This window comes from Nomascus leucogenys, chromosome 3 (assembly GCF_006542625.1).
Source record: "Nomascus leucogenys isolate Asia chromosome 3, Asia_NLE_v1, whole genome shotgun sequence".
In the NCBI taxonomy this organism is placed as follows: domain Eukaryota; kingdom Metazoa; phylum Chordata; class Mammalia; order Primates; family Hylobatidae; genus Nomascus; species Nomascus leucogenys.
The window spans coordinates 108,694,839-108,713,121 of NC_044383.1; the positions used below are offsets into that span (position 1 = coordinate 108,694,839).

The 18,283-nt window shown below is 34.6% G+C and overlaps 1 protein-coding gene across 2 annotated transcripts in view; it reads left to right on the forward strand.

The window, feature by feature from the left end:
• HSF2 (heat shock transcription factor 2) overlaps positions 1-16,718 on the forward strand; it is a 33,797-nt gene extending 17,079 nt beyond the window's left edge. The window contains exons 6-13 of one of the 2 annotated variants that reach the window (XM_003255640.3): positions 2,604-2,665; positions 3,571-3,658; positions 5,908-6,056; positions 6,478-6,717; positions 7,344-7,449; positions 11,676-11,729; positions 15,186-15,270; positions 15,686-16,718. In XM_003255640.3, coding sequence (XP_003255688.1) covers positions 2,604-2,665; positions 3,571-3,658; positions 5,908-6,056; positions 6,478-6,717; positions 7,344-7,449; positions 11,676-11,729; positions 15,186-15,270; positions 15,686-15,981 — 1,080 coding nt within the window. In that variant the 3' untranslated portion in view covers positions 15,982-16,718. The remainder of the gene's footprint in view (positions 1-2,603; positions 2,666-3,570; positions 3,659-5,907; positions 6,057-6,477; positions 6,718-7,343; positions 7,450-11,675; positions 11,730-15,185; positions 15,271-15,685) is intronic. The other variant, XM_003255639.3, reaches the window with a different exon arrangement.
• The last annotated feature ends 1,565 nt before the right edge of the window (positions 16,719-18,283 follow it).

Consider the following 18,283-nt stretch of genomic DNA (forward strand, 5'->3'; position numbering starts at 1 on the left):
TACTTTATTTTTATGAGCATAATTAATACACTACCAATTTCTTTTAAAATTAGAAAACATAGCCTTACTGTTTTTTTGTTGGTTTTTATTATAAAAGGCATAGTTAAAGTCTCAGAAGATAAATGACAAATATTTTCAAATCAGTTGACCAAATTATGAGTTCAAAAAATGATTTCTCAGTGTATGCTGTTATTAGTCTGTGCAGAAAAGCAGTTAGCATAGTGTTGTAAAATGAATTTTAGATTTTAGTATCTGAGCTGAAAATTTAATAGAGGAGTTGGAATCCCTCTGTTTCGTTGTGTCCTTGTGATTTAATCTTTGCATATCAGCTTTCATTTGCTAATAAGAGATGAAACAGAGTAATTAAGGCAGCTATTTTTTGCTCATGAGTAAACTAGACTCCGAGTTTAAGCAACAGGTTTTTTGAGGGGGAGCTTCTGATTGCTCCTGCTTAGAAGGCCCTTGAACTAAAAATAGGGTTGTGACTGACAGGATCAGGGTCTAATGGAGAAGGCTTTAAAGCAAAGATGAATAGCAGTTGCAGCCTGTAGCCTACAGTCAACATAGATTTACTGTTTTTTTTTTTTTTTTTAAACAGTGTGCAGGTGAAGGTTGAATGTAGTAGAATTCAGTTCTGTTTAGTCCAAATACATATATTTTTAAAACTTTCATAGGCAACTCTAATGTGTAGCCTGGTTAAGAATAGTTGATTTAAAACAATAGATGTACCTTAACCTGTACTTTATGGAAACAGTCTGTTAATACTTTTCAAAAACTGTGTTTTGGTAATATATTAGCTTACAACACTCTATAATGTGTAGATGTTTTTTTCCTGAAAGCAAGAATAGTTGATAAAATAGCTATGTGACATTTCAGTTTTTCATGAATGCTAACATTCTGTCTGCTAAAATTTGAGTTTGAATCTCTGTGCTTTGGTGAGTGGTGTTTATATAATGCATGATGACAACCAATAATTTTTACTCTGCTCCTGGAATTTACTCTCAGCCATGGATTAATTGAGAATAATATGTGTGATGGTCCAGTTATAGGACTTAACAGGTACAGAAGTTACATGCTGTAAATGTTAGATGCCTTATCTTCTTCAGATAAAAATCCTTGTGTAATGTGATCCAGAAGTGGCAAAAGAGAACTGAGATGTAGAATAAATTTAATTTAGCCAGTGATTGATGTTCTTATAAGTTCAACCTGAAGTTTTTAGAATTTTCCCATAACATTTATTAATTAAAAAAACTGAAGTTGAGTTGTATCATAGATATCTTTAAGCTTACATATTGTCTTTTCACTAGCTGTTAACATTTTCTCTTGAATAAGCAATTTAATGGCTACCCTCCTTTTCATAGACTCTAATACTATGAAATTCTTCAGTTAAAATGTCTATATTTTTGTCCATTGAAAAATTGATATTGATTATAAGGCAGACCATCTATTAGTAGCTTTTTTTGTGAGGAAGTGCTCACTGTTAGAAGCTATACAATAGATATTTTTAATTGATAATACTCTATTTAATCATGTAACTTCACAAAGCTTATAAGCACACTTTCTGCACAGAGTCTAAATAGTGCTCCAATAAATTTTGGCTTTTATTCATAGCTTCTCAGTGATATACTACTTTTTATAGTTTACCATATGATCCTCACCTTTTATAACACCTTTAGGAAATTGGCAATGTAATTTCAAGACATACTCTAAGCCAGTGGTTCTTATACTCACATCAGTATCCAGTCACACTAAAGGGTTTTCTAAACATACTGGATCCCATGATCCGAATTTCAGATTCAGCAATTCTGTAGTAGGATTGAGAATTTAACATATCCAAAGTTCCTAAGCTAGTGTTGTTGGTATTATGGGCCACACTTTAAGAAACACTACTATAAAATATGAAAGCTTGTTTGTGTGTCTTGACAATTTTCTTTCTAAATTTAATTAAATATTAAAGATTCGCTTCCCTTGTCAGTAGGAAGTTTTGACAGATAGGTCTCAACATTAATCTATAGAATCAGGCAATAAACTTTTATCTTTTTCTTTTTTTTCTTTGGTTGCAAGCAGAGTTTGTTTGTTTGTTTAGAAATGGGGCATCACGATGTTGCCCAGGCTGGTCTCCGACTCCTGGGCTGAAGCAATCCTCCTACCTAGGCTTCCTAAAGTGTTGGGATTACAGGCATGAGCCACCATGCCTGGTCCGTCACCTTTTTCTAACTCGAAAATTTTATGATTATTCTAAAGGAACTGACAGTTTCTTTTGCCTCTGTTACCTGGTATAAGACAAATGTTGCCTATCAAACACCAGTTTTCTCTTTTGTACCATAATGTAATCTTCAAAGTATTTGAAGTAAAAAAGTTGGGATCTATAGCCAGGCAAGTTTGGTACTTATCACCAAAACAAATAAACTGCCTGGAAGCTGGTTTGTTTCTTTAGACAGCAGTTCTAAGGTGTGTCCAGATTTCAAGTGTTAGTATGTGAGAAATTATGAGACTTAGAATAGAGGACAAATTATTATATGAATTTGTTTTATAAGACTTGGTAATAGTGACAAAAGAATTAACAGTATAATGAAATAATTTTTGTTTATATTTTTTTTCAGATTGTCCAGTTTATTGTTACATTGGTTCAAAATAACCAACTTGTGAGTTTAAAACGTAAAAGGTAAGTTTTTATGATAAAGTATTATGTCCTGTATATAGACAGTCAGACTTTTTAGTGTTTAACCACGAGTAGCCTACATTTGCTGAGTATGTGCTTGTTGTCCCAAAAGAACAATTCTCCTTTGTTAAATTATACTCTTAAAATCTCTAGAGTGGTATTATTTTTTAGTTTTATCGTTCTGCTGATGTTTGTGAGAGATAAGGATAGCCTAAATGGTCACTTTATAGACATACATACAGTTAACACAAAATACTCACTTTTCATTCACATTATTAAAGTAGCATTAGAAGGCCTGAGGGAAATTTTTAAAAAGAGGCCATATGTTAAAAAAAAAAATGAAAATTTGTTTTACTTGACCTCTCTTAGTTTAAGCCACTCATAGTCTTTTTAAATCTGTATCTCAACCATGGGTTGTGATACCTGTAAATGTCAGTAGCTACTATCATCACAGCTAAAACATTAGAAGAATAATGGACAAAAGGAATAATTGGAAGGAAAAAATGATGTGTAACACTAAGATTTGGGGAAAACTTGATTATGATCAGAGCTTTATGGCCTTAACTACTTCCACTAATTAGTTCTTATGATATTATCTATTTTTTTTTCTATATAAATACAGTTCATAGAGTTGTGTGGTTCAGTAAGCAATGAAGTATAACTGGAAAGAATAGTTTATTATAACAAAAAGAGTGTAGAAAAGTAGAGAACTGAAAGTCCCAGATACTCTCATCCAACAGTTTCTGTTCCTAAGGTGCAATCATTTTTAAGTTTATTTATTGTTACTGAAATTTTGTATTGATTATTAAAGTGAATGTGCATGTGTGTGTGTTTGGGTAAGTTAATAGAGGGAGTTTAAATTCCTTGTATGTTTGCTTCACTGAACTGCATATTCTTCTGGTTTTCAGGCCTCTACTTCTAAACACTAATGGAGCCCAAAAGAAAAACCTGTTTCAGCACATAGTCAAAGAACCAACTGATAATCATCATCATAAAGTAATTTTTTAGTTAGAGTCTATTTTATATTTATTTTCTCACACTAAATTTTATTATGGCAGTGTTTCATGCATTCAAAGAAGTGTGGTGGGCCGGGTGCGGTGGCTCAAGCCTGTAATCCCAGCACTTTGGGAGGCCGAGGCGGGCGGATCATGAGGTCAGGAGATCGAGACCATGGTGAAACCCCGTCTCTACTAAAAATACAAAAAATTAGCCGGGCGTGGTGGCGGGTGCCTGTAGTCCCAGCTACTCGGAGAGGCCGAGGCAGGAGAATGGCGTGAACCCGGGAGGCGGAGCTTGCAGTGAGCTGAGATCGCGCCACTGCACTCCAGCCTGGGAGACAGAGCAAGACTCCGTCTCAAAAAAAAAAAAAAAAAAAAAAAAAAGAAGTATGGTGAATAACAATTCAAGTGTTCATCCCACAGCTTTGTTAAATTGTGACTTTTTATTATTTGCTTTAGATTATTGTAAGAAATAAATCATTACAAATCTAGTTGTTCCAGTTGCCTGTTTCCAAGTTTTTCTCTCTCCCCCTCTCTTGTCTCCCCTCTTTACTCTCCCCGCTTACCCTAGAGGTAATCACTATCTTGAATTAGTATCTATCATTCTCATGGCCATTTTGTATGTGTGAATCCAGGAGCAGTACTTGGTATTATTTTGCATATATCTAAACTTCATATAAATAATATCATTTTGTGCATATCATTTTACAGTGTGGCTTTTTTTTTTAACTTGGTGTTGCTTTTGAGATTTATTAAACACAGCGATTTAGTTTATTCATTTCTTTTTTTGTTTGTTTCGTTTTGGTTTTTTTTGTTTTTGTTTTTGTTTTTTGAGATGGGGTTTCACTCTGTCACCCAGCCTGGAGTGCAGTGGTACGATCTTGGCTCACTGCAACCTCCACCTCCTTGGCCCCAGCAATTCTCCTGCCTCAGTCTCCTGAGTAGCTGGGCCTACAGGTGTGTGCCACCACACCTGGATAATTTTTGTATTTTTTGTAGAGATGGATTTTCATCATGTCACCTATGCTGGTCTCGAACTCCCAGACTCAAGCCATCTGCCTGCCTCAGCCTCCCAAAGTTTTGGGATTGCAGGCATGAGCCACTGCACCTGGCTTACTCATTTCAATATTATATAATAATTGAATATTTTGAAAACGTAATTATTATAATTTAATGTGATTATTCTTACATTGGTTATTTTATTTTCAACTTTTTTTATTAATGTGCACCAACTAGACTGCTTTTTACTCCAGCAATTTAAATTTTTACCTTCATTTTGTCACAGGCTTTCTGAATAATTTGTCAGATTTCTATCCAGTGGCAAATTAGTCCAGTCCAAAGTCCAGATCTTTTTTATTATCTTTTTGTTACTACTTTCAAACTTCAGAATTCAAAATAGTTCTTTAGATTTATTATTAAAGTAACAAGATTTTTGTTCTTGGACAATCAAACTTAACCTCACATCTGATTTCTTTTCCCTCTACTGTTAGAAAATAATCAAGCATACCTATTTTGTTTTTAGGATTGAAGGCTCATGTAAGTGGATGAAGATTTTTACATTTTTAACTGGGTTTATATATTTTAAAGTACTTCACATCCTTTGCCTCTTTATTATCTAGTGTTGGAATTTATAGGTTTTTTGCATTTTAATAATGACTTTAGTTTGCTTTACAGGATTGAACTTAGTTTGGTTATACAGCTATAGCCTGAATATATCTGTAGCTTAAGTTAAAAAAAAAATCATTGCTAAAAAGCCAAGCTAACACGTAACTGAGAGAGGTGAAGTGCGTTTTTTTCTCTTAGTGAGAGTCTTTAATGAATAAGAATAAAACACATTTCAAAACAGAGCAGCTTGAGCTGAAACAATATCCCTGTCAGCACGGTGGCTGTCTGGTTGTGCTTGAAATTTCCAGTGAAGTCCTAAGACTTTTTTATTCTTGAGGCATGAAAAATACTTTAAAATTTGAAGATCTTTCCATAGAAACATTTTTAGGGATGTCATCTTCAGGGTCCCTTACAGTAAAAGAAGTAGTTAAGTGTAGAATGCAGTTAATACATTTCATACCTCTGTGAATTGGTGCTACTAGTACCAATTAATATGTAAGTTCCGTAAGAGCAGAGAACATACCTGTTTTGCATACCCCGAGATTCAATAAATAGTAGTTGCCCAGTTATTTTGTAAATGATATCTTGTTTGGTAGTCAATGATTTTGATTTTTAGATATATTTTTCTCTCTGAATTTTTAGGTTCCACACAGTAGGACTGAAGGTTTAAAGCCAAGGGAGAGGATTTCAGATGACATCATTATTTATGATGTTACTGATGATAATGCAGATGAAGAAAATATCCCAGTTATTCCAGAAACTAATGAGGATGTTATATCTGATCCCTCCAAGTAAGGAGTTTGTGAGATAAAATGTATGAAAATATTGATTACTTTTCTTATTACAGAGCAAAATTCAAAACTACTTTGTTCTTTGAAAAACTGATAATCTTTCTCACATTTGGATTATTAAACTTAATAATTAAGCTAAATTATTCAACCAGATAAAGCCTCACCTCCTCTTCCTCTCAAAGGAGGTAATACTGAAAACTAATTGATTTTTAATTTTTATTTTGGAGTTAAGCACTTCTCATTCAATCTTTGTGGTCTTCTATACCATAAAGTACCAATATTGTGATTAAGCTGCTCGCTCAAGAAATTTAAGCCTTTCAGTATGTGGTATGGGGAGAGAGTTTCCATTTAGAATTAATGGATAGTATGAACTTATTAAATTTGAAAATGTAATAGGTTCCTTCTTTTATTGCTGATTTAGCTGTAGCCAGTACCCTGATATTGTCATTGTTGAAGATGACAATGAAGATGAGTATGCACCTGTCATTCAGAGCGGAGAGCAGAGTGAACCAGCCGGAGAATCCCTAAGTTCAGGCAGTGATGGCAGCAGCCCTCTCATGTCTAGTGCTGTCCAGCTAAATGGCTCATCCAGTCTGACCTCAGAAGATCCAGTGACTATGATGGATTCCATTTTGAACGATAACATCAATCTTTTGGGGAAGTGAGTGCTCATCTAGATGTTGTCTAAAATTATTTGCTTTCTTTGTTCACTTCACATGCTCTATTTCTTTGAGTAATCCTCCTTTCAGATGATGAACCCACATAGTCCACCTTTCTCTGTTTTGGTCAGTGTTGAGTTCTGTAATGAATGGGATTTAGTCATCCCAAGAGTAATCTTGGTATTTTCCTGGTAGTTTCTCAGATTCCTTTGATGATGTACTTCCTTTGAGTGTACATACAGTGTTTGTGATTATATATATTTGTGTATCCAAACTACAGAGTAATGTAATTTCTAGTAAGGGATTTATAACAAAGAAAACTTAATAATTAGTAATAATCAGTAATGAGATTAAACATTTTATAATAGTATAGAGGAAAAAGGTAAATCAGACTGTTTCTGCAGGGTGTGTTTTTCTGTAAATACTAAAGTTTTCTGTAAAGGCTATGAATTTTCAGTTAACCAGATTTTCAGGAATTCCTACTTTAGAATAAGATCTCTTAATATTAAGAACTGGTAAGGATGCAGCAGCTGCTAGAAATATCTTGCCTAGCCAAGTTGTAATGGTGATTTTTAAACATAAAAACAAAGATATCTAATATTTGATTAAAAAATTTTTTTTTCCTTAGGGTTGAGCTGTTGGATTATCTTGACAGTATTGATTGCAGTTTAGAGGACTTCCAGGCCATGCTATCAGGAAGACAATTTAGCATAGACCCAGATCTCCTGGTTGATGTAGGTACTTTGGGTAATCTTTGCTATACTGGTAGTTTGTGTGTTTATGTATATTATTTAAAAACCAGTACGTCATCTTGTTTTGTATTCTACAGGTTGTTTTTGCATTTTCTTTTTTTAAATTAATGATTTTGTTTATCAGAAAGAATGAAAAAATAGGTTTGGGACATTGAAGGAGTGTGATTACCACCTGCCTTGGAGTAGCAATTGAGCTAATCTCCCTGTGAGAACATATCAGATCTTTTCAGCAGTACTGTTAAGTTCATGCCTTGTCTGGACTTGTTGCTGTTTTATGTTGCTCTAGAATGAATTGTCAGTAAATAGAAATTTGTGGAAATTAGTAATAGAGGTACATAGCCAGGAAACAGCATGGAGACACCTTTTAATACTTTGAGGATTAACATTTTTTACTCAAATATATTTTAATATATTTGCCTTATTTTTTACATTTTTATATTTTGAGTCACAAGGTTCCCCTGCTCCAATCCCCACCACCATCCCTATGAAGCTGACCTCAATATTGACTGGACTGAGAATTCTTATCTACCGTTTCTGCAACTAACCACCTTTCTTACTCTGTTCTCTCTTGTTCCTGCTATTCCTCCCTTCTTTATCTAAAGCTTCCTACATGGTCTGGTCGTGCTCAGATGAATCTTGTTCTGTCTCCTATTCCCATTTTCTGTTGTGAACAGTTTTCTCTCTTTATCCTGGAAAATTTTATTGTCTTTTTTCTGTGTTTCTTGCCTTACATTGCAGCTTCTCTTACCCTTTTAAAAGCCTCTCAGGCTAAACAAGAATTAGTTCTTTCTGCTCTTCAATCTTATTTCAAGTTCATTAATTTACTGCATTACTCCTCTGCTTCTCACCAGTCCTTGTCAATGGCCCAAGGACTTATTCTTACTAAATCATTAGCACCTCACAGAGTGGATTTTACTTTCTTTGAAGATTTCTTTTCCATTTTGACCTGTGTTTCTATCTTATGAATACATGTTAATTTGAATTTTGCATCCATGTTGATGACCTACTTCAACTTAGCGGTAACCTGACAGTGTTTTTTGATCCTATCAGCTCTTCTCCCCTCTTTAGATCCAGAGACCTTTCAAAATATTTTTCCTTTAGATCACCAAGAACAAAATAAAATTCCATAATTCTGGCCATGTTCAAATCCTTACAGTCTTCAGCTAGGTCATTTTAATTCAACTTTAAAACATTTGCCACATTTATTTGCCCTAAAGACCTTATCCGGTCAACAACCCCTTATTCACAGAGAATAATTAACTATACTCTCATTCTCTCATAAGTAATGACTCTGTTTCCAATCTTGTATTCTTTCTTAGAAGTAATTCCTTAAATCAGTTTGTACCCCATCCTTTGCCTCTGTATTTGTCTCCTCTATCCTTGATCTTTCCTGTCTGCCTTCAGTAGAGATCTACTCCATCTTAAAAAAACAACCATTTTGACATCTTGCTTTGTTCATTTACCATTCTGCTTCTCTAACTCCTTTACTACAAAACTTTAGAAATGAGCGGCTATATTTACCTCTTTTTTACTCTATTTTGTCTAAAGCTTTGTATTGTGTTGCTTATTAACTCTAACAATGCACTGCCTGTGTTGTCTTGGTTTTTTCCATTGTGAGTACGCTGTGTGTGATTTTTCTTTTCTTTTTGCTGTATTAGTCCATTGGGCTAGTGGAAAGTTTGTTTTGAATTGGACAAATTTGGGTTCTGTTATTGGCTTATGTTACTTACTAGCTATGTTACTAACCTTGGAAAAGTTATTCTCTCTTGCCTAGTTTCTCCATCTGTTAAATGTTGCTAATGTCTAACATGAAGGGCTGTTGGCAAGAATTAGAAATAATTAACACTATTATTAACATTATTGGGTATTCTGTACAATAGAACTTTTATTGTTAATTTTAGAGGTGCTGTACTTTTTTGTTCTCTCCCTGTCTCCCTAATCTTCTCTGTTTTATCTAAGAGCTTTTCTTTTTTCTACTATCTTCTACTTAAGGGCATCCCCTAATGCACCCAATCTTTCAGCCTCTTTTATTTTTTCTCTCTCTCTTCTTTTTCCATTTTTCCTCTGTGAAGAGATTTTGGCTTGTAAGATTGCTTTCAAATGTGTATATCCAGCTCTTAACATTTTTCTAAAGTAAACTTGACTTGAATTCTAATTCCGTGACTTTGGGATCATCAGTTAGCTCTTAAGATTATTTGATTTAACAACAAACTTCTTTATTCTCTGTATTAGCTACATTTTACAGCTTTCTCATTTTCTGTAGTGGTATTAGACTTCTATTTACTTAGGAGGATAGTTATCACAGAATCACCTTGAATTCTCTTTCTCTCATCATTCACTAAGTCCTGTTTTCTAAAATAGCATTCACAAACCATCCCTGTATTCAGTTTTCACTGTTGCTTTTCTCATCCAAGACCCTCATTATTTTATCTTTGAATTATGCTGTATTGTCATAAATGGAAAGTCCACCTATGCTACTTTGTTCTCTGAGATGACAAAAATGGTAAGAATGTGAATAAGTGTGCTGAAAAGTTTACAGCTTCTCTCTGAAGAGTTCAGAACCAGTACTGGTAACCCAGAGTGGGGTCACAGCAGGAGAGGCCTGGCCTTAGAATTCAACCAGCTGTGTCAGCTTATATATGATCTACTTTTTCTACCATTTGTCTCCTGGGAATAACATGTAGGATATCCCTGAGTTAGTGGGCAGGGGTTGTTGGGCAAAGAGGAAAATAGAGGAGCTTACAGTGCTGGTCCTCCTCAGATGCCACTCTCTGTAGGGACAAAATTTGGTTTAGGCTTCTTAGGGAGTGATAAACTAAACTGGCAGAGATTGATTATCGTGAGTCACTATCTACTCTCAGGGATCTGAGCTTTCTTCCTTTTCTGAGGTTAGTAGTTGGTAAGAAAGGAGAAGGAAATGAAAAGGCAAAGCCAGGGAATTTTATAGGACTACCGTGAATGTGGAACTTTAAAGAGGGGAATCAGTGTCTAGAGAGAATGGAGGAAGAATCTGCCTGTGGCTTTTTTGCACCTCATTCTATCCTGTGAACCATTTGGTGTGTTCCTTCTCATAAAAGGCTGACTCAGTGAGTGCATTTCATGATTCAGGCCATTCCCAAGGCTCTTATTGCTGACAGGATGTGGCCTCTACTTTTCGAACCTATGTATATAACTTACTCAACTTAGAACTTCTGTGTTATTTCTATTTCTGGAACATATCCTACCGCTATGTTATACCCATGTGTTCTTTGTTGATGCCGCTAGTGTTATACCCATGTGTTCTTCCCCTCATCTTCTCCTTTCCAAGTTCTAACCTAATACTCTCCAGGTACTGATATGTATCACATAGTTTTATCAGCCCTTTTGTTTCATTATGTATGTTTCTGTGTGCGCTTTCCTCCCTTCCCATTCTCTTAACTCCTTAGTGCTTTTGAGCGCCACCATCTTCTGTTAAAATACTGGATTATATCTGAACATGTGTTGCTGTTCGATGTTGGTCTTACCTTGTCCTTTAGATTGTAAGCTCCAAGAGAGCAGGATTGATATCTTTATGATGTCAGTTATTTCTTAAAGATACTCAGTAAATTTCTATGGAATTAATGACTTTAAAGCTTATGACTTATAGTTACATCTGTGAACTGGCTGGACTGAGGAGTGCAGCAAGCAGTGATCTTAGCACTTACAACTTTCCTTGTGAGGTGTGGTGAAAAGAACCACAAGTAGATATGCCATTTGTCAGAGGGCTTCACTTGAGGCATAGTTTAGGAGCCACTCTCATAGACCAGGTTCTGTAAATTTTTTACCTAACCAGGTATTCAGTGAAGGCTCAGTGTCAGGGCAGAGGTCTCAACCCTGCACACCACTTAAGGCCAAAGACATTTAGAGAAAAAAAATAAAGGAAATGAAATTGAATGATAAATAATGAAGAAGGGAGGAGGTGAAAACCACTATTTTTCTCAAGTGAGTTACCCCAATGTTTTTTAGAAAAATTCTTACAACATGAAATTTTATCTAATGCATGGTCTAGCTTGTTCTGCTTTTGTTTGTTTTTCTTTCTGCTTTTCTCTTTCAAACTTGTTTAACTGTATAGAAGCTTCCTAGTGCAGGGGCTACATCTCTTCACCCAACATGGCTGTATAAAAATTTTGAACACACAATTATTTTTAATTATTTTTTAAACTTATCGTCTTTCTTGTTTGGTCTTTCAGCTTTTCACTAGTTCTGTGCAGATGAATCCCACAGATTACATCAATAATACAAAAGTAAGTTTTAATTCATGTTGCTCAGGACCCATAGCTATAAAAATCTACAAAAACGTCCTAATAAGTAGAGAGCAATGTCACTCCCAGCCACAGAAAGCATTTTATATTCTTACCCAGTATGTGTGATCAAGATAATAAAATTCTAGTTGAAAAATTAGCTTTTGGTTATGTGGTGAACTATTACCCACTTTTGGCACTTGTGGGGTTAACTACCAGTATGAAATTAACTTCTTTTGGTGCTGGGAGATCACCTGACTAAACTTGGTATATTGAAACAAATAACTAAAATATGATTTCTTCATGTTTTATGGGCAGCATTTTACATTCTTATTTTTTCTATTCTCAACTTTTTTATTAAAAAGTTATAGTACCCATATGAGTTCTATCATTAGCATACAGTAAAAATTCAGGAATTCTTATTTATTGCAGAAAAGGGAAGTTGAAACGTATGGATTTTTTACTTTTTTTAAGTAATAAGGATTTTTTTTTTAACATGTAGGAACTGCACTTGGGCTTAGCAAATGTTGACAAGAGATTCTGTGGAACTTGTTTTTAATGAGTACTAAGGACAATTTGAAGTTATTAGAGCAGGTGTTTATATATTATTATATTTTATATAACTTATTGTTATGAATAGGCATACACTCCTTTTATCTTTTATTTGTACCAAATTGTTTAGTAAGCCTTGTTAAAGGTAAATCAAGTCCAAATTCCAGATTAGTGAAGCCAGAATTTTATTTTGATTCTTTTATTTTATAGTCCAAAAATGAGCACATCTCAAATAAATATAAGTGATTAAGGTGAGGGGTGGAATTTAATGATTATTGTCATGTGTAAACCTGACCAGTCTTTTTATATTTTCAAAGTTACATTATGGATAACTTAGAGCTTAAAAAATTTATGAATTTGTGAAGTAGGAAGTTGATTATACATTCAGTATTCAGATAATTTATATTGGAGGTTAGCATACTTTCTCCATAAAGGGGCAGCTAGTAAATACTTTTGATTTTTCAGGCCATATGTTCTCTGTCATAACTATGCAGTTCTGCAATTGTAGTGTGAAAGCAGATACAGACAATATGTAAAAGAATGTTTGGCTGTGTTGCAAAAAAACTTCATTTACAGACAGGCAGCATGCTGAATTTGGCATGTGGACCATAAGTTTACCTGGATTTATAAGATTTTGTGTAACATGCTCTGTGTTTCAGTAAATACATTACTGAATGTTATTCTCATGGACTGTTTAAGTTGAATGGACCCATATCATTTGTTCATTTAGTGAATGTGCTTTGTTGTTTATTTGCGACTGGGCATTGAGTCATTCTTTATTTGTGGATCATCTTCTTATTCCTGAAACCAAGACCTTGATTATAGTTTTCAAAAACTATAAGCAGTTAAGCAACAAATTGCATTTTTCTCTACAATGCTGTAGAAAAATTACATTTGAGAGTGACTTTTCATTATAGTTCTGAATCTAGATTTTAATGTTTTCAAATAATTGGCACATCAGCTGTCCTTCCCTTGCTCATGACAGGTATTACATAACATGGATTACAACACTTTCCTAATAAATCAGATGCCTTATACTCCTCAGTACAGCAATCTTAATTGGCCACTATGAATAAGAATTTGCATGGGAAATGAAATCTCATTCAGTATGATATTGGCTATGGGTTTGTCATAAATAGCTCTTACTATTGTGAAATATGTTCCATCAATACCTAGTTTATTGAGTGTTTTTAGCATGAAAGAGTGTTGAATTTTATTAAAGGCTTTTCTGCATCTGTTGAGATAATCATGTGGTTTTTGTCACTGGTTCTGTTTATGTGATGGATTACGTTTATTGATATGCGTATGTTGAACCAGCCTTGTATCCCAGGGATGAAGCCGACTTGATGGTGATGGATAAGCTTTATGATGGATTCAGTTTGCCAGTATTTTATTGAGGATTTTCGCATTGATGTTTATCAGGGATATTGGCCTGAAATTTTCTTTTTTTGTTGTGTCTCTGCCAGGTTTTGGTATCAGGATGACGCTGGCCTCATAAAATGAGTTAGGGAGGAGTCCCTCTTTTTCTATTGTTTGGAATAGTTTCAGAAGGAATGGTACCGCTCCTCTTTGTACCTCTGGTAGAATTCGGCTGTGAATCCGTCTGGTCCTGGCTTTTTTTGGTTGGTAGGCTATTAATTACTGCCTCAATTTCAGAACTTGTTATTGGTCTATTCAGAGATTCGACTTCTTCCTGGTTTAGTCTTGGGAGGGTGTATGTGTCCAGGAATTTATCCATTTCTTCTAGATTTTCTAGTTTATTCGTGTAGAGGTGTTTATAGTATTCTCTGATGGTAGTTTGTATTTCTGTGGGATCAGTGGTGATATCCCCTTTATCATTTTTTATGGTGTCTATTTGAAATCCATTTGTTATTGGGTTCTCATGTTTTAGAATAACAGTGACATCTTTGGAAAATACCTATTTTAGGAAGCTTAAAAATAAAGATGGTATTATTTCATTAATGTTTATGTATTTATTGCGAATGCTAAGTGATGAAATATTTTTATGTACACTTTTGGAGAGCTTTCGTAGTTTTTATTATATCTTGAAGCCCTTATTTTCTCTTAAATCCTAAAACTTACACAGCTTCATTTTATGTTAAATATCAGGGGAATTACTGGAATTAGTTTACAGTTGGTTACACCATATATATTTAGCCAGCATGTAGATCTGGGACTTGCAGATGTCTGGGACTTACAGGAAAAATTAAGAACCTCTGCACCTCAGAGTTTGAACATCATTGAAAGGAGCACTGAAGAAATTAACAACGGTAAAGATATAATTTCCCTACCACAATCAGATGTGAGGAGAGAAGAAAGTGGTTCAAAGAAGCAATTTAAATGACAGAAAAGAACTGACAGAGCTACAGAAAGGACAAGAAGAAACACCACCTCAACTTTGAGGCTTCTAAATAGTGATAAATAGTTTTAAGGATGTCATTATGTCATCCTGAGCTACTCTAAATATGTTTACTTATGCTAAATATTCTGTTTATGAGTGAAATGTATAATACATTTTTTAAATCAAAACTACTTAAAATGAATTTAATTGCTTAGTTAATTATCTCTCAATTAACATTTTGAAACCAGTCGTCTTTGATTCGTTCTGATCTTTTACTCATGACAAATTCTATCTGTTCTGCTGTTGAAATCCCCCTTCATTTGATACTTAATGTAGAACATCTTAATTCAGGTTCTTTGTTTTATCCCCTCAGTGACAGCAATAGTTCCTTTACCAGTCTTGTTATCTCTACTCAGATCTCTCTCTGTAGCCCATTTTTCCTGATGTTTCCCCATCTCATATATTTCAGATAATATACCAGTATTTACATATTGTATCAATTTTTCATTTTTTTCAGAAACATAAAATATGAAACAAGTACTTATATATATATTTTTTTCTTTTAGTCTGAGAATAAAGGATTAGAAACTACCAAGAACAATGTAGTTCAGCCAGTTTCGGAAGAGGGAAGAAAATCTAAATCCAAACCAGGTAGGTATAAATATAGTATTCAGTCTCTGTAGGTTTTTTTAATCCTATGCAGAAACAAGTGCAAGCCAAGGGTAGTCTTAACAATTGAATATGCTGGCTTTAGTTATGTGAATAGTGTTTCGAGGTTCTAGTATATAGAGAAAGTTGAATTGGTGAGGTAACAATTCTTTAAGTTTTTTTTTTTTTTTTCCTATTTAACTTTAGGAAACTAAAGACCCCTCATTTCTTAATTGTCGAATAAGAACTATTGACTTGCACATTTTAAACTTTATTGACATAGTGCATCATGTCATTTCTTGTTTGGGTATATGAGAGTAGTAATTGCCTATGTGTGCATCTCTGTTTTCATTTTTTTCCCCTCAGCTTGAACTCGGTATAAGCTGGTGATAAAAGAGTGTTTTTCTGATCTTTATAGATAAGCAGCTTATCCAGTACACTGCCTTCCCACTTCTTGCATTCCTCGATGGGAACCCTGCTTCTTCTGTTGAACAGGCGAGTACAACAGCGTCATCAGAAGTTTTGTCCTCTGTAGATAAACCCATAGAAGTTGATGAGCTTCTGGATAGCAGCCTAGACCCAGAACCAACCCAAAGTAAGCTTGTTCGCCTGGAGCCATTGACTGAAGCTGAAGCTAGTGAAGCTACACTGTTTTATTTATGTGAACTTGCTCCTGCACCTCTGGATAGTGATATGCCACTTTTAGATAGCTAAATCCCCAGGAAGTGGACTTTACATGTATATATTCATCAAAATGATGAACTATTTATTTTAAAGTATCATTTGGTACTTTTTTTGTAAATTGCTTTGTTTTGTTTAATCAGATACTGTGGAATAAAAGCACCTTTTGCTTTTCTCACTAACCACACACTCTTGCAGAGCTTTCAGATGTTACTCAGCTGCATAGTTACACAGATTTAATGCACATTATTGGCGTACCTTTAAGTTGGATTCAAATGGCCATTTTTCTCCAATTTTGGTAAATTGGATTTCTTTTTTTTTACAAATACGACCATTAACCTCAGTTAAATTTTTGTTTGTTTTCCTGTTTGATGCTGTCTATTTGCATTGAGTGTAAGTCATTTGAACTAATGGTATAACTCCTAAAGCTTTCTCTGCTCCAGTTATTTTTATTAAATATTTTTCACTTGGCTTATTTTTAAAACTGGGAACATAAAGTGCCTGTATCTTGTAAAACTTCATTTGTTTCTTTTGGTTCAGAGAAGTTCATTTATGTTCAAAGACGTTTATTCATGTTCAACAGGAAAGACAAAGTGTACATGAATGCTCACTGTCTGATAGGGTTCCAGGTCCATATATATAGAAAGATCGGGGGTGGGATGGGATGGATTCAGCCCCATCCAGTTAGTTGGACTAGTTTTAAAGGTTTTCTGGTTTGTGTTTTTTTGAACCATACTGTTTAGTAAAATAAATACAATGAATGTTGAGTACTAGTGTCTGTTATGTGTCTTCTTTAGAGGTGACACTCACATGAAACAATTTTTTCTTCTCATAGGAAGCAGTAGCTTTAAACTCTCTGTGATTCATTATTCTCAATATGAATCATACCAAGATATTTGTGCCTCATCTCGAAAATATATATTGCAACAAGGGAGAAATATAATCTCTAAAGTTAATGTATTTTAAAGTTCTTTGTTTAAAAATTATACTGGGTTGCTTTCTATGTTTCTTATTAAAAAGTGAGAGAAGTATGCCTCTCATTGTCCCAAATAGGGTAAGAATATTGTCACTGGATGTCTGGAGAGAAGATAAGAGAAATAGTCAAATCACCTCTTTCCTTTGAAACAGTTGCCCAAGAGAATTATAGAGACCTAATGCAAGGCCAGGGCACTTAATCATGTGAAGAATTTCACCTTTGGGCAAAGGGCTGAAAGCAGTACAATTAATATTGTATAGGGCTATTTAATGAGGAGTTTCAAGGCAGGTTTTCCTATTGGCCATATTCTGTCAGTGTCTTAGAATTTCTTTTATTATGATGTAAAGATTCAAAGTAAGGGCTAGCACAGAAGAATAGGAAAATTCCCTTAGGAGAGTTTTAGTTAGATCCTAAAATACTTGGCTCTGATGGTGGGATCTTGGTGAATTAATTCAAGACCCTACAACAGTGCTCTGCATGAGCTGAAGAGGTTATGTTTCTAAGGGTGATAAGAAGAGTTTAGAAACAGAGTTTAGGAACAGAGGAGAAAACCTCAAAAGACTTTTCTTCATTCCTTTCTCATTGTGAAATACAATCAAGTTTCTTCTTCTTGGGGGCATTTTGGAGCTCTAGAAGCACTTAAAAAATAATTTTGAAAAACTTGATTATGACCCTGGTACTTTTAAAGTTGACATTTAAGATTTTTCATCTTAAGTTTAAATAGTTGGAAGGAATTTAGGATATAGTTAATATTGCTGTTTTAAAACATAATTGTTACGTTTCTTTAACATTTACCTAAAGGAATTTGAATGCCATAGTGATTTGATCTCTATCATCCACTCTACTTCCTCCAAACAATTTTTTTTTTGAGACAGAGTTTCACTCTGTCACCCAGGCTAGAGAGCAGTGGCGTGATCTCGGCTCACTGCAACCTCCACCTCCCAGATTCAAGCGATTCTCTTGCCTCAACCTCCTGAGTAGCTGGGACTACAGTCATGTGCCAACACACCTGGCAAATTTTTTATTTTTAGTAGAGATGGGGTTTCACCGTGTTGGCCAGGCCAGTCTTGAACTCCTGACCTCAGGTGATCCGCCTGCCTCGGCCTCCCAAAGTGCCAGGATTACAGGCATGAGCCACCATGCCCGGCTTCCTCCAAAGAATTTTATCCTGCTTTTTTATGTTTGAAAGTTAGACAATGACGATCTTTCGTGACACCTCTTTACATCTAGATTTGAGATTGTTTCCTATAACTGTAAGATTCTAGGCATTTAAAAACTTTCTCTCCAATTTTATACTGTATAACTACACAGTGGATTAAAACCATATAAATATATATGGTAGAGACTTAAGTGATTGCC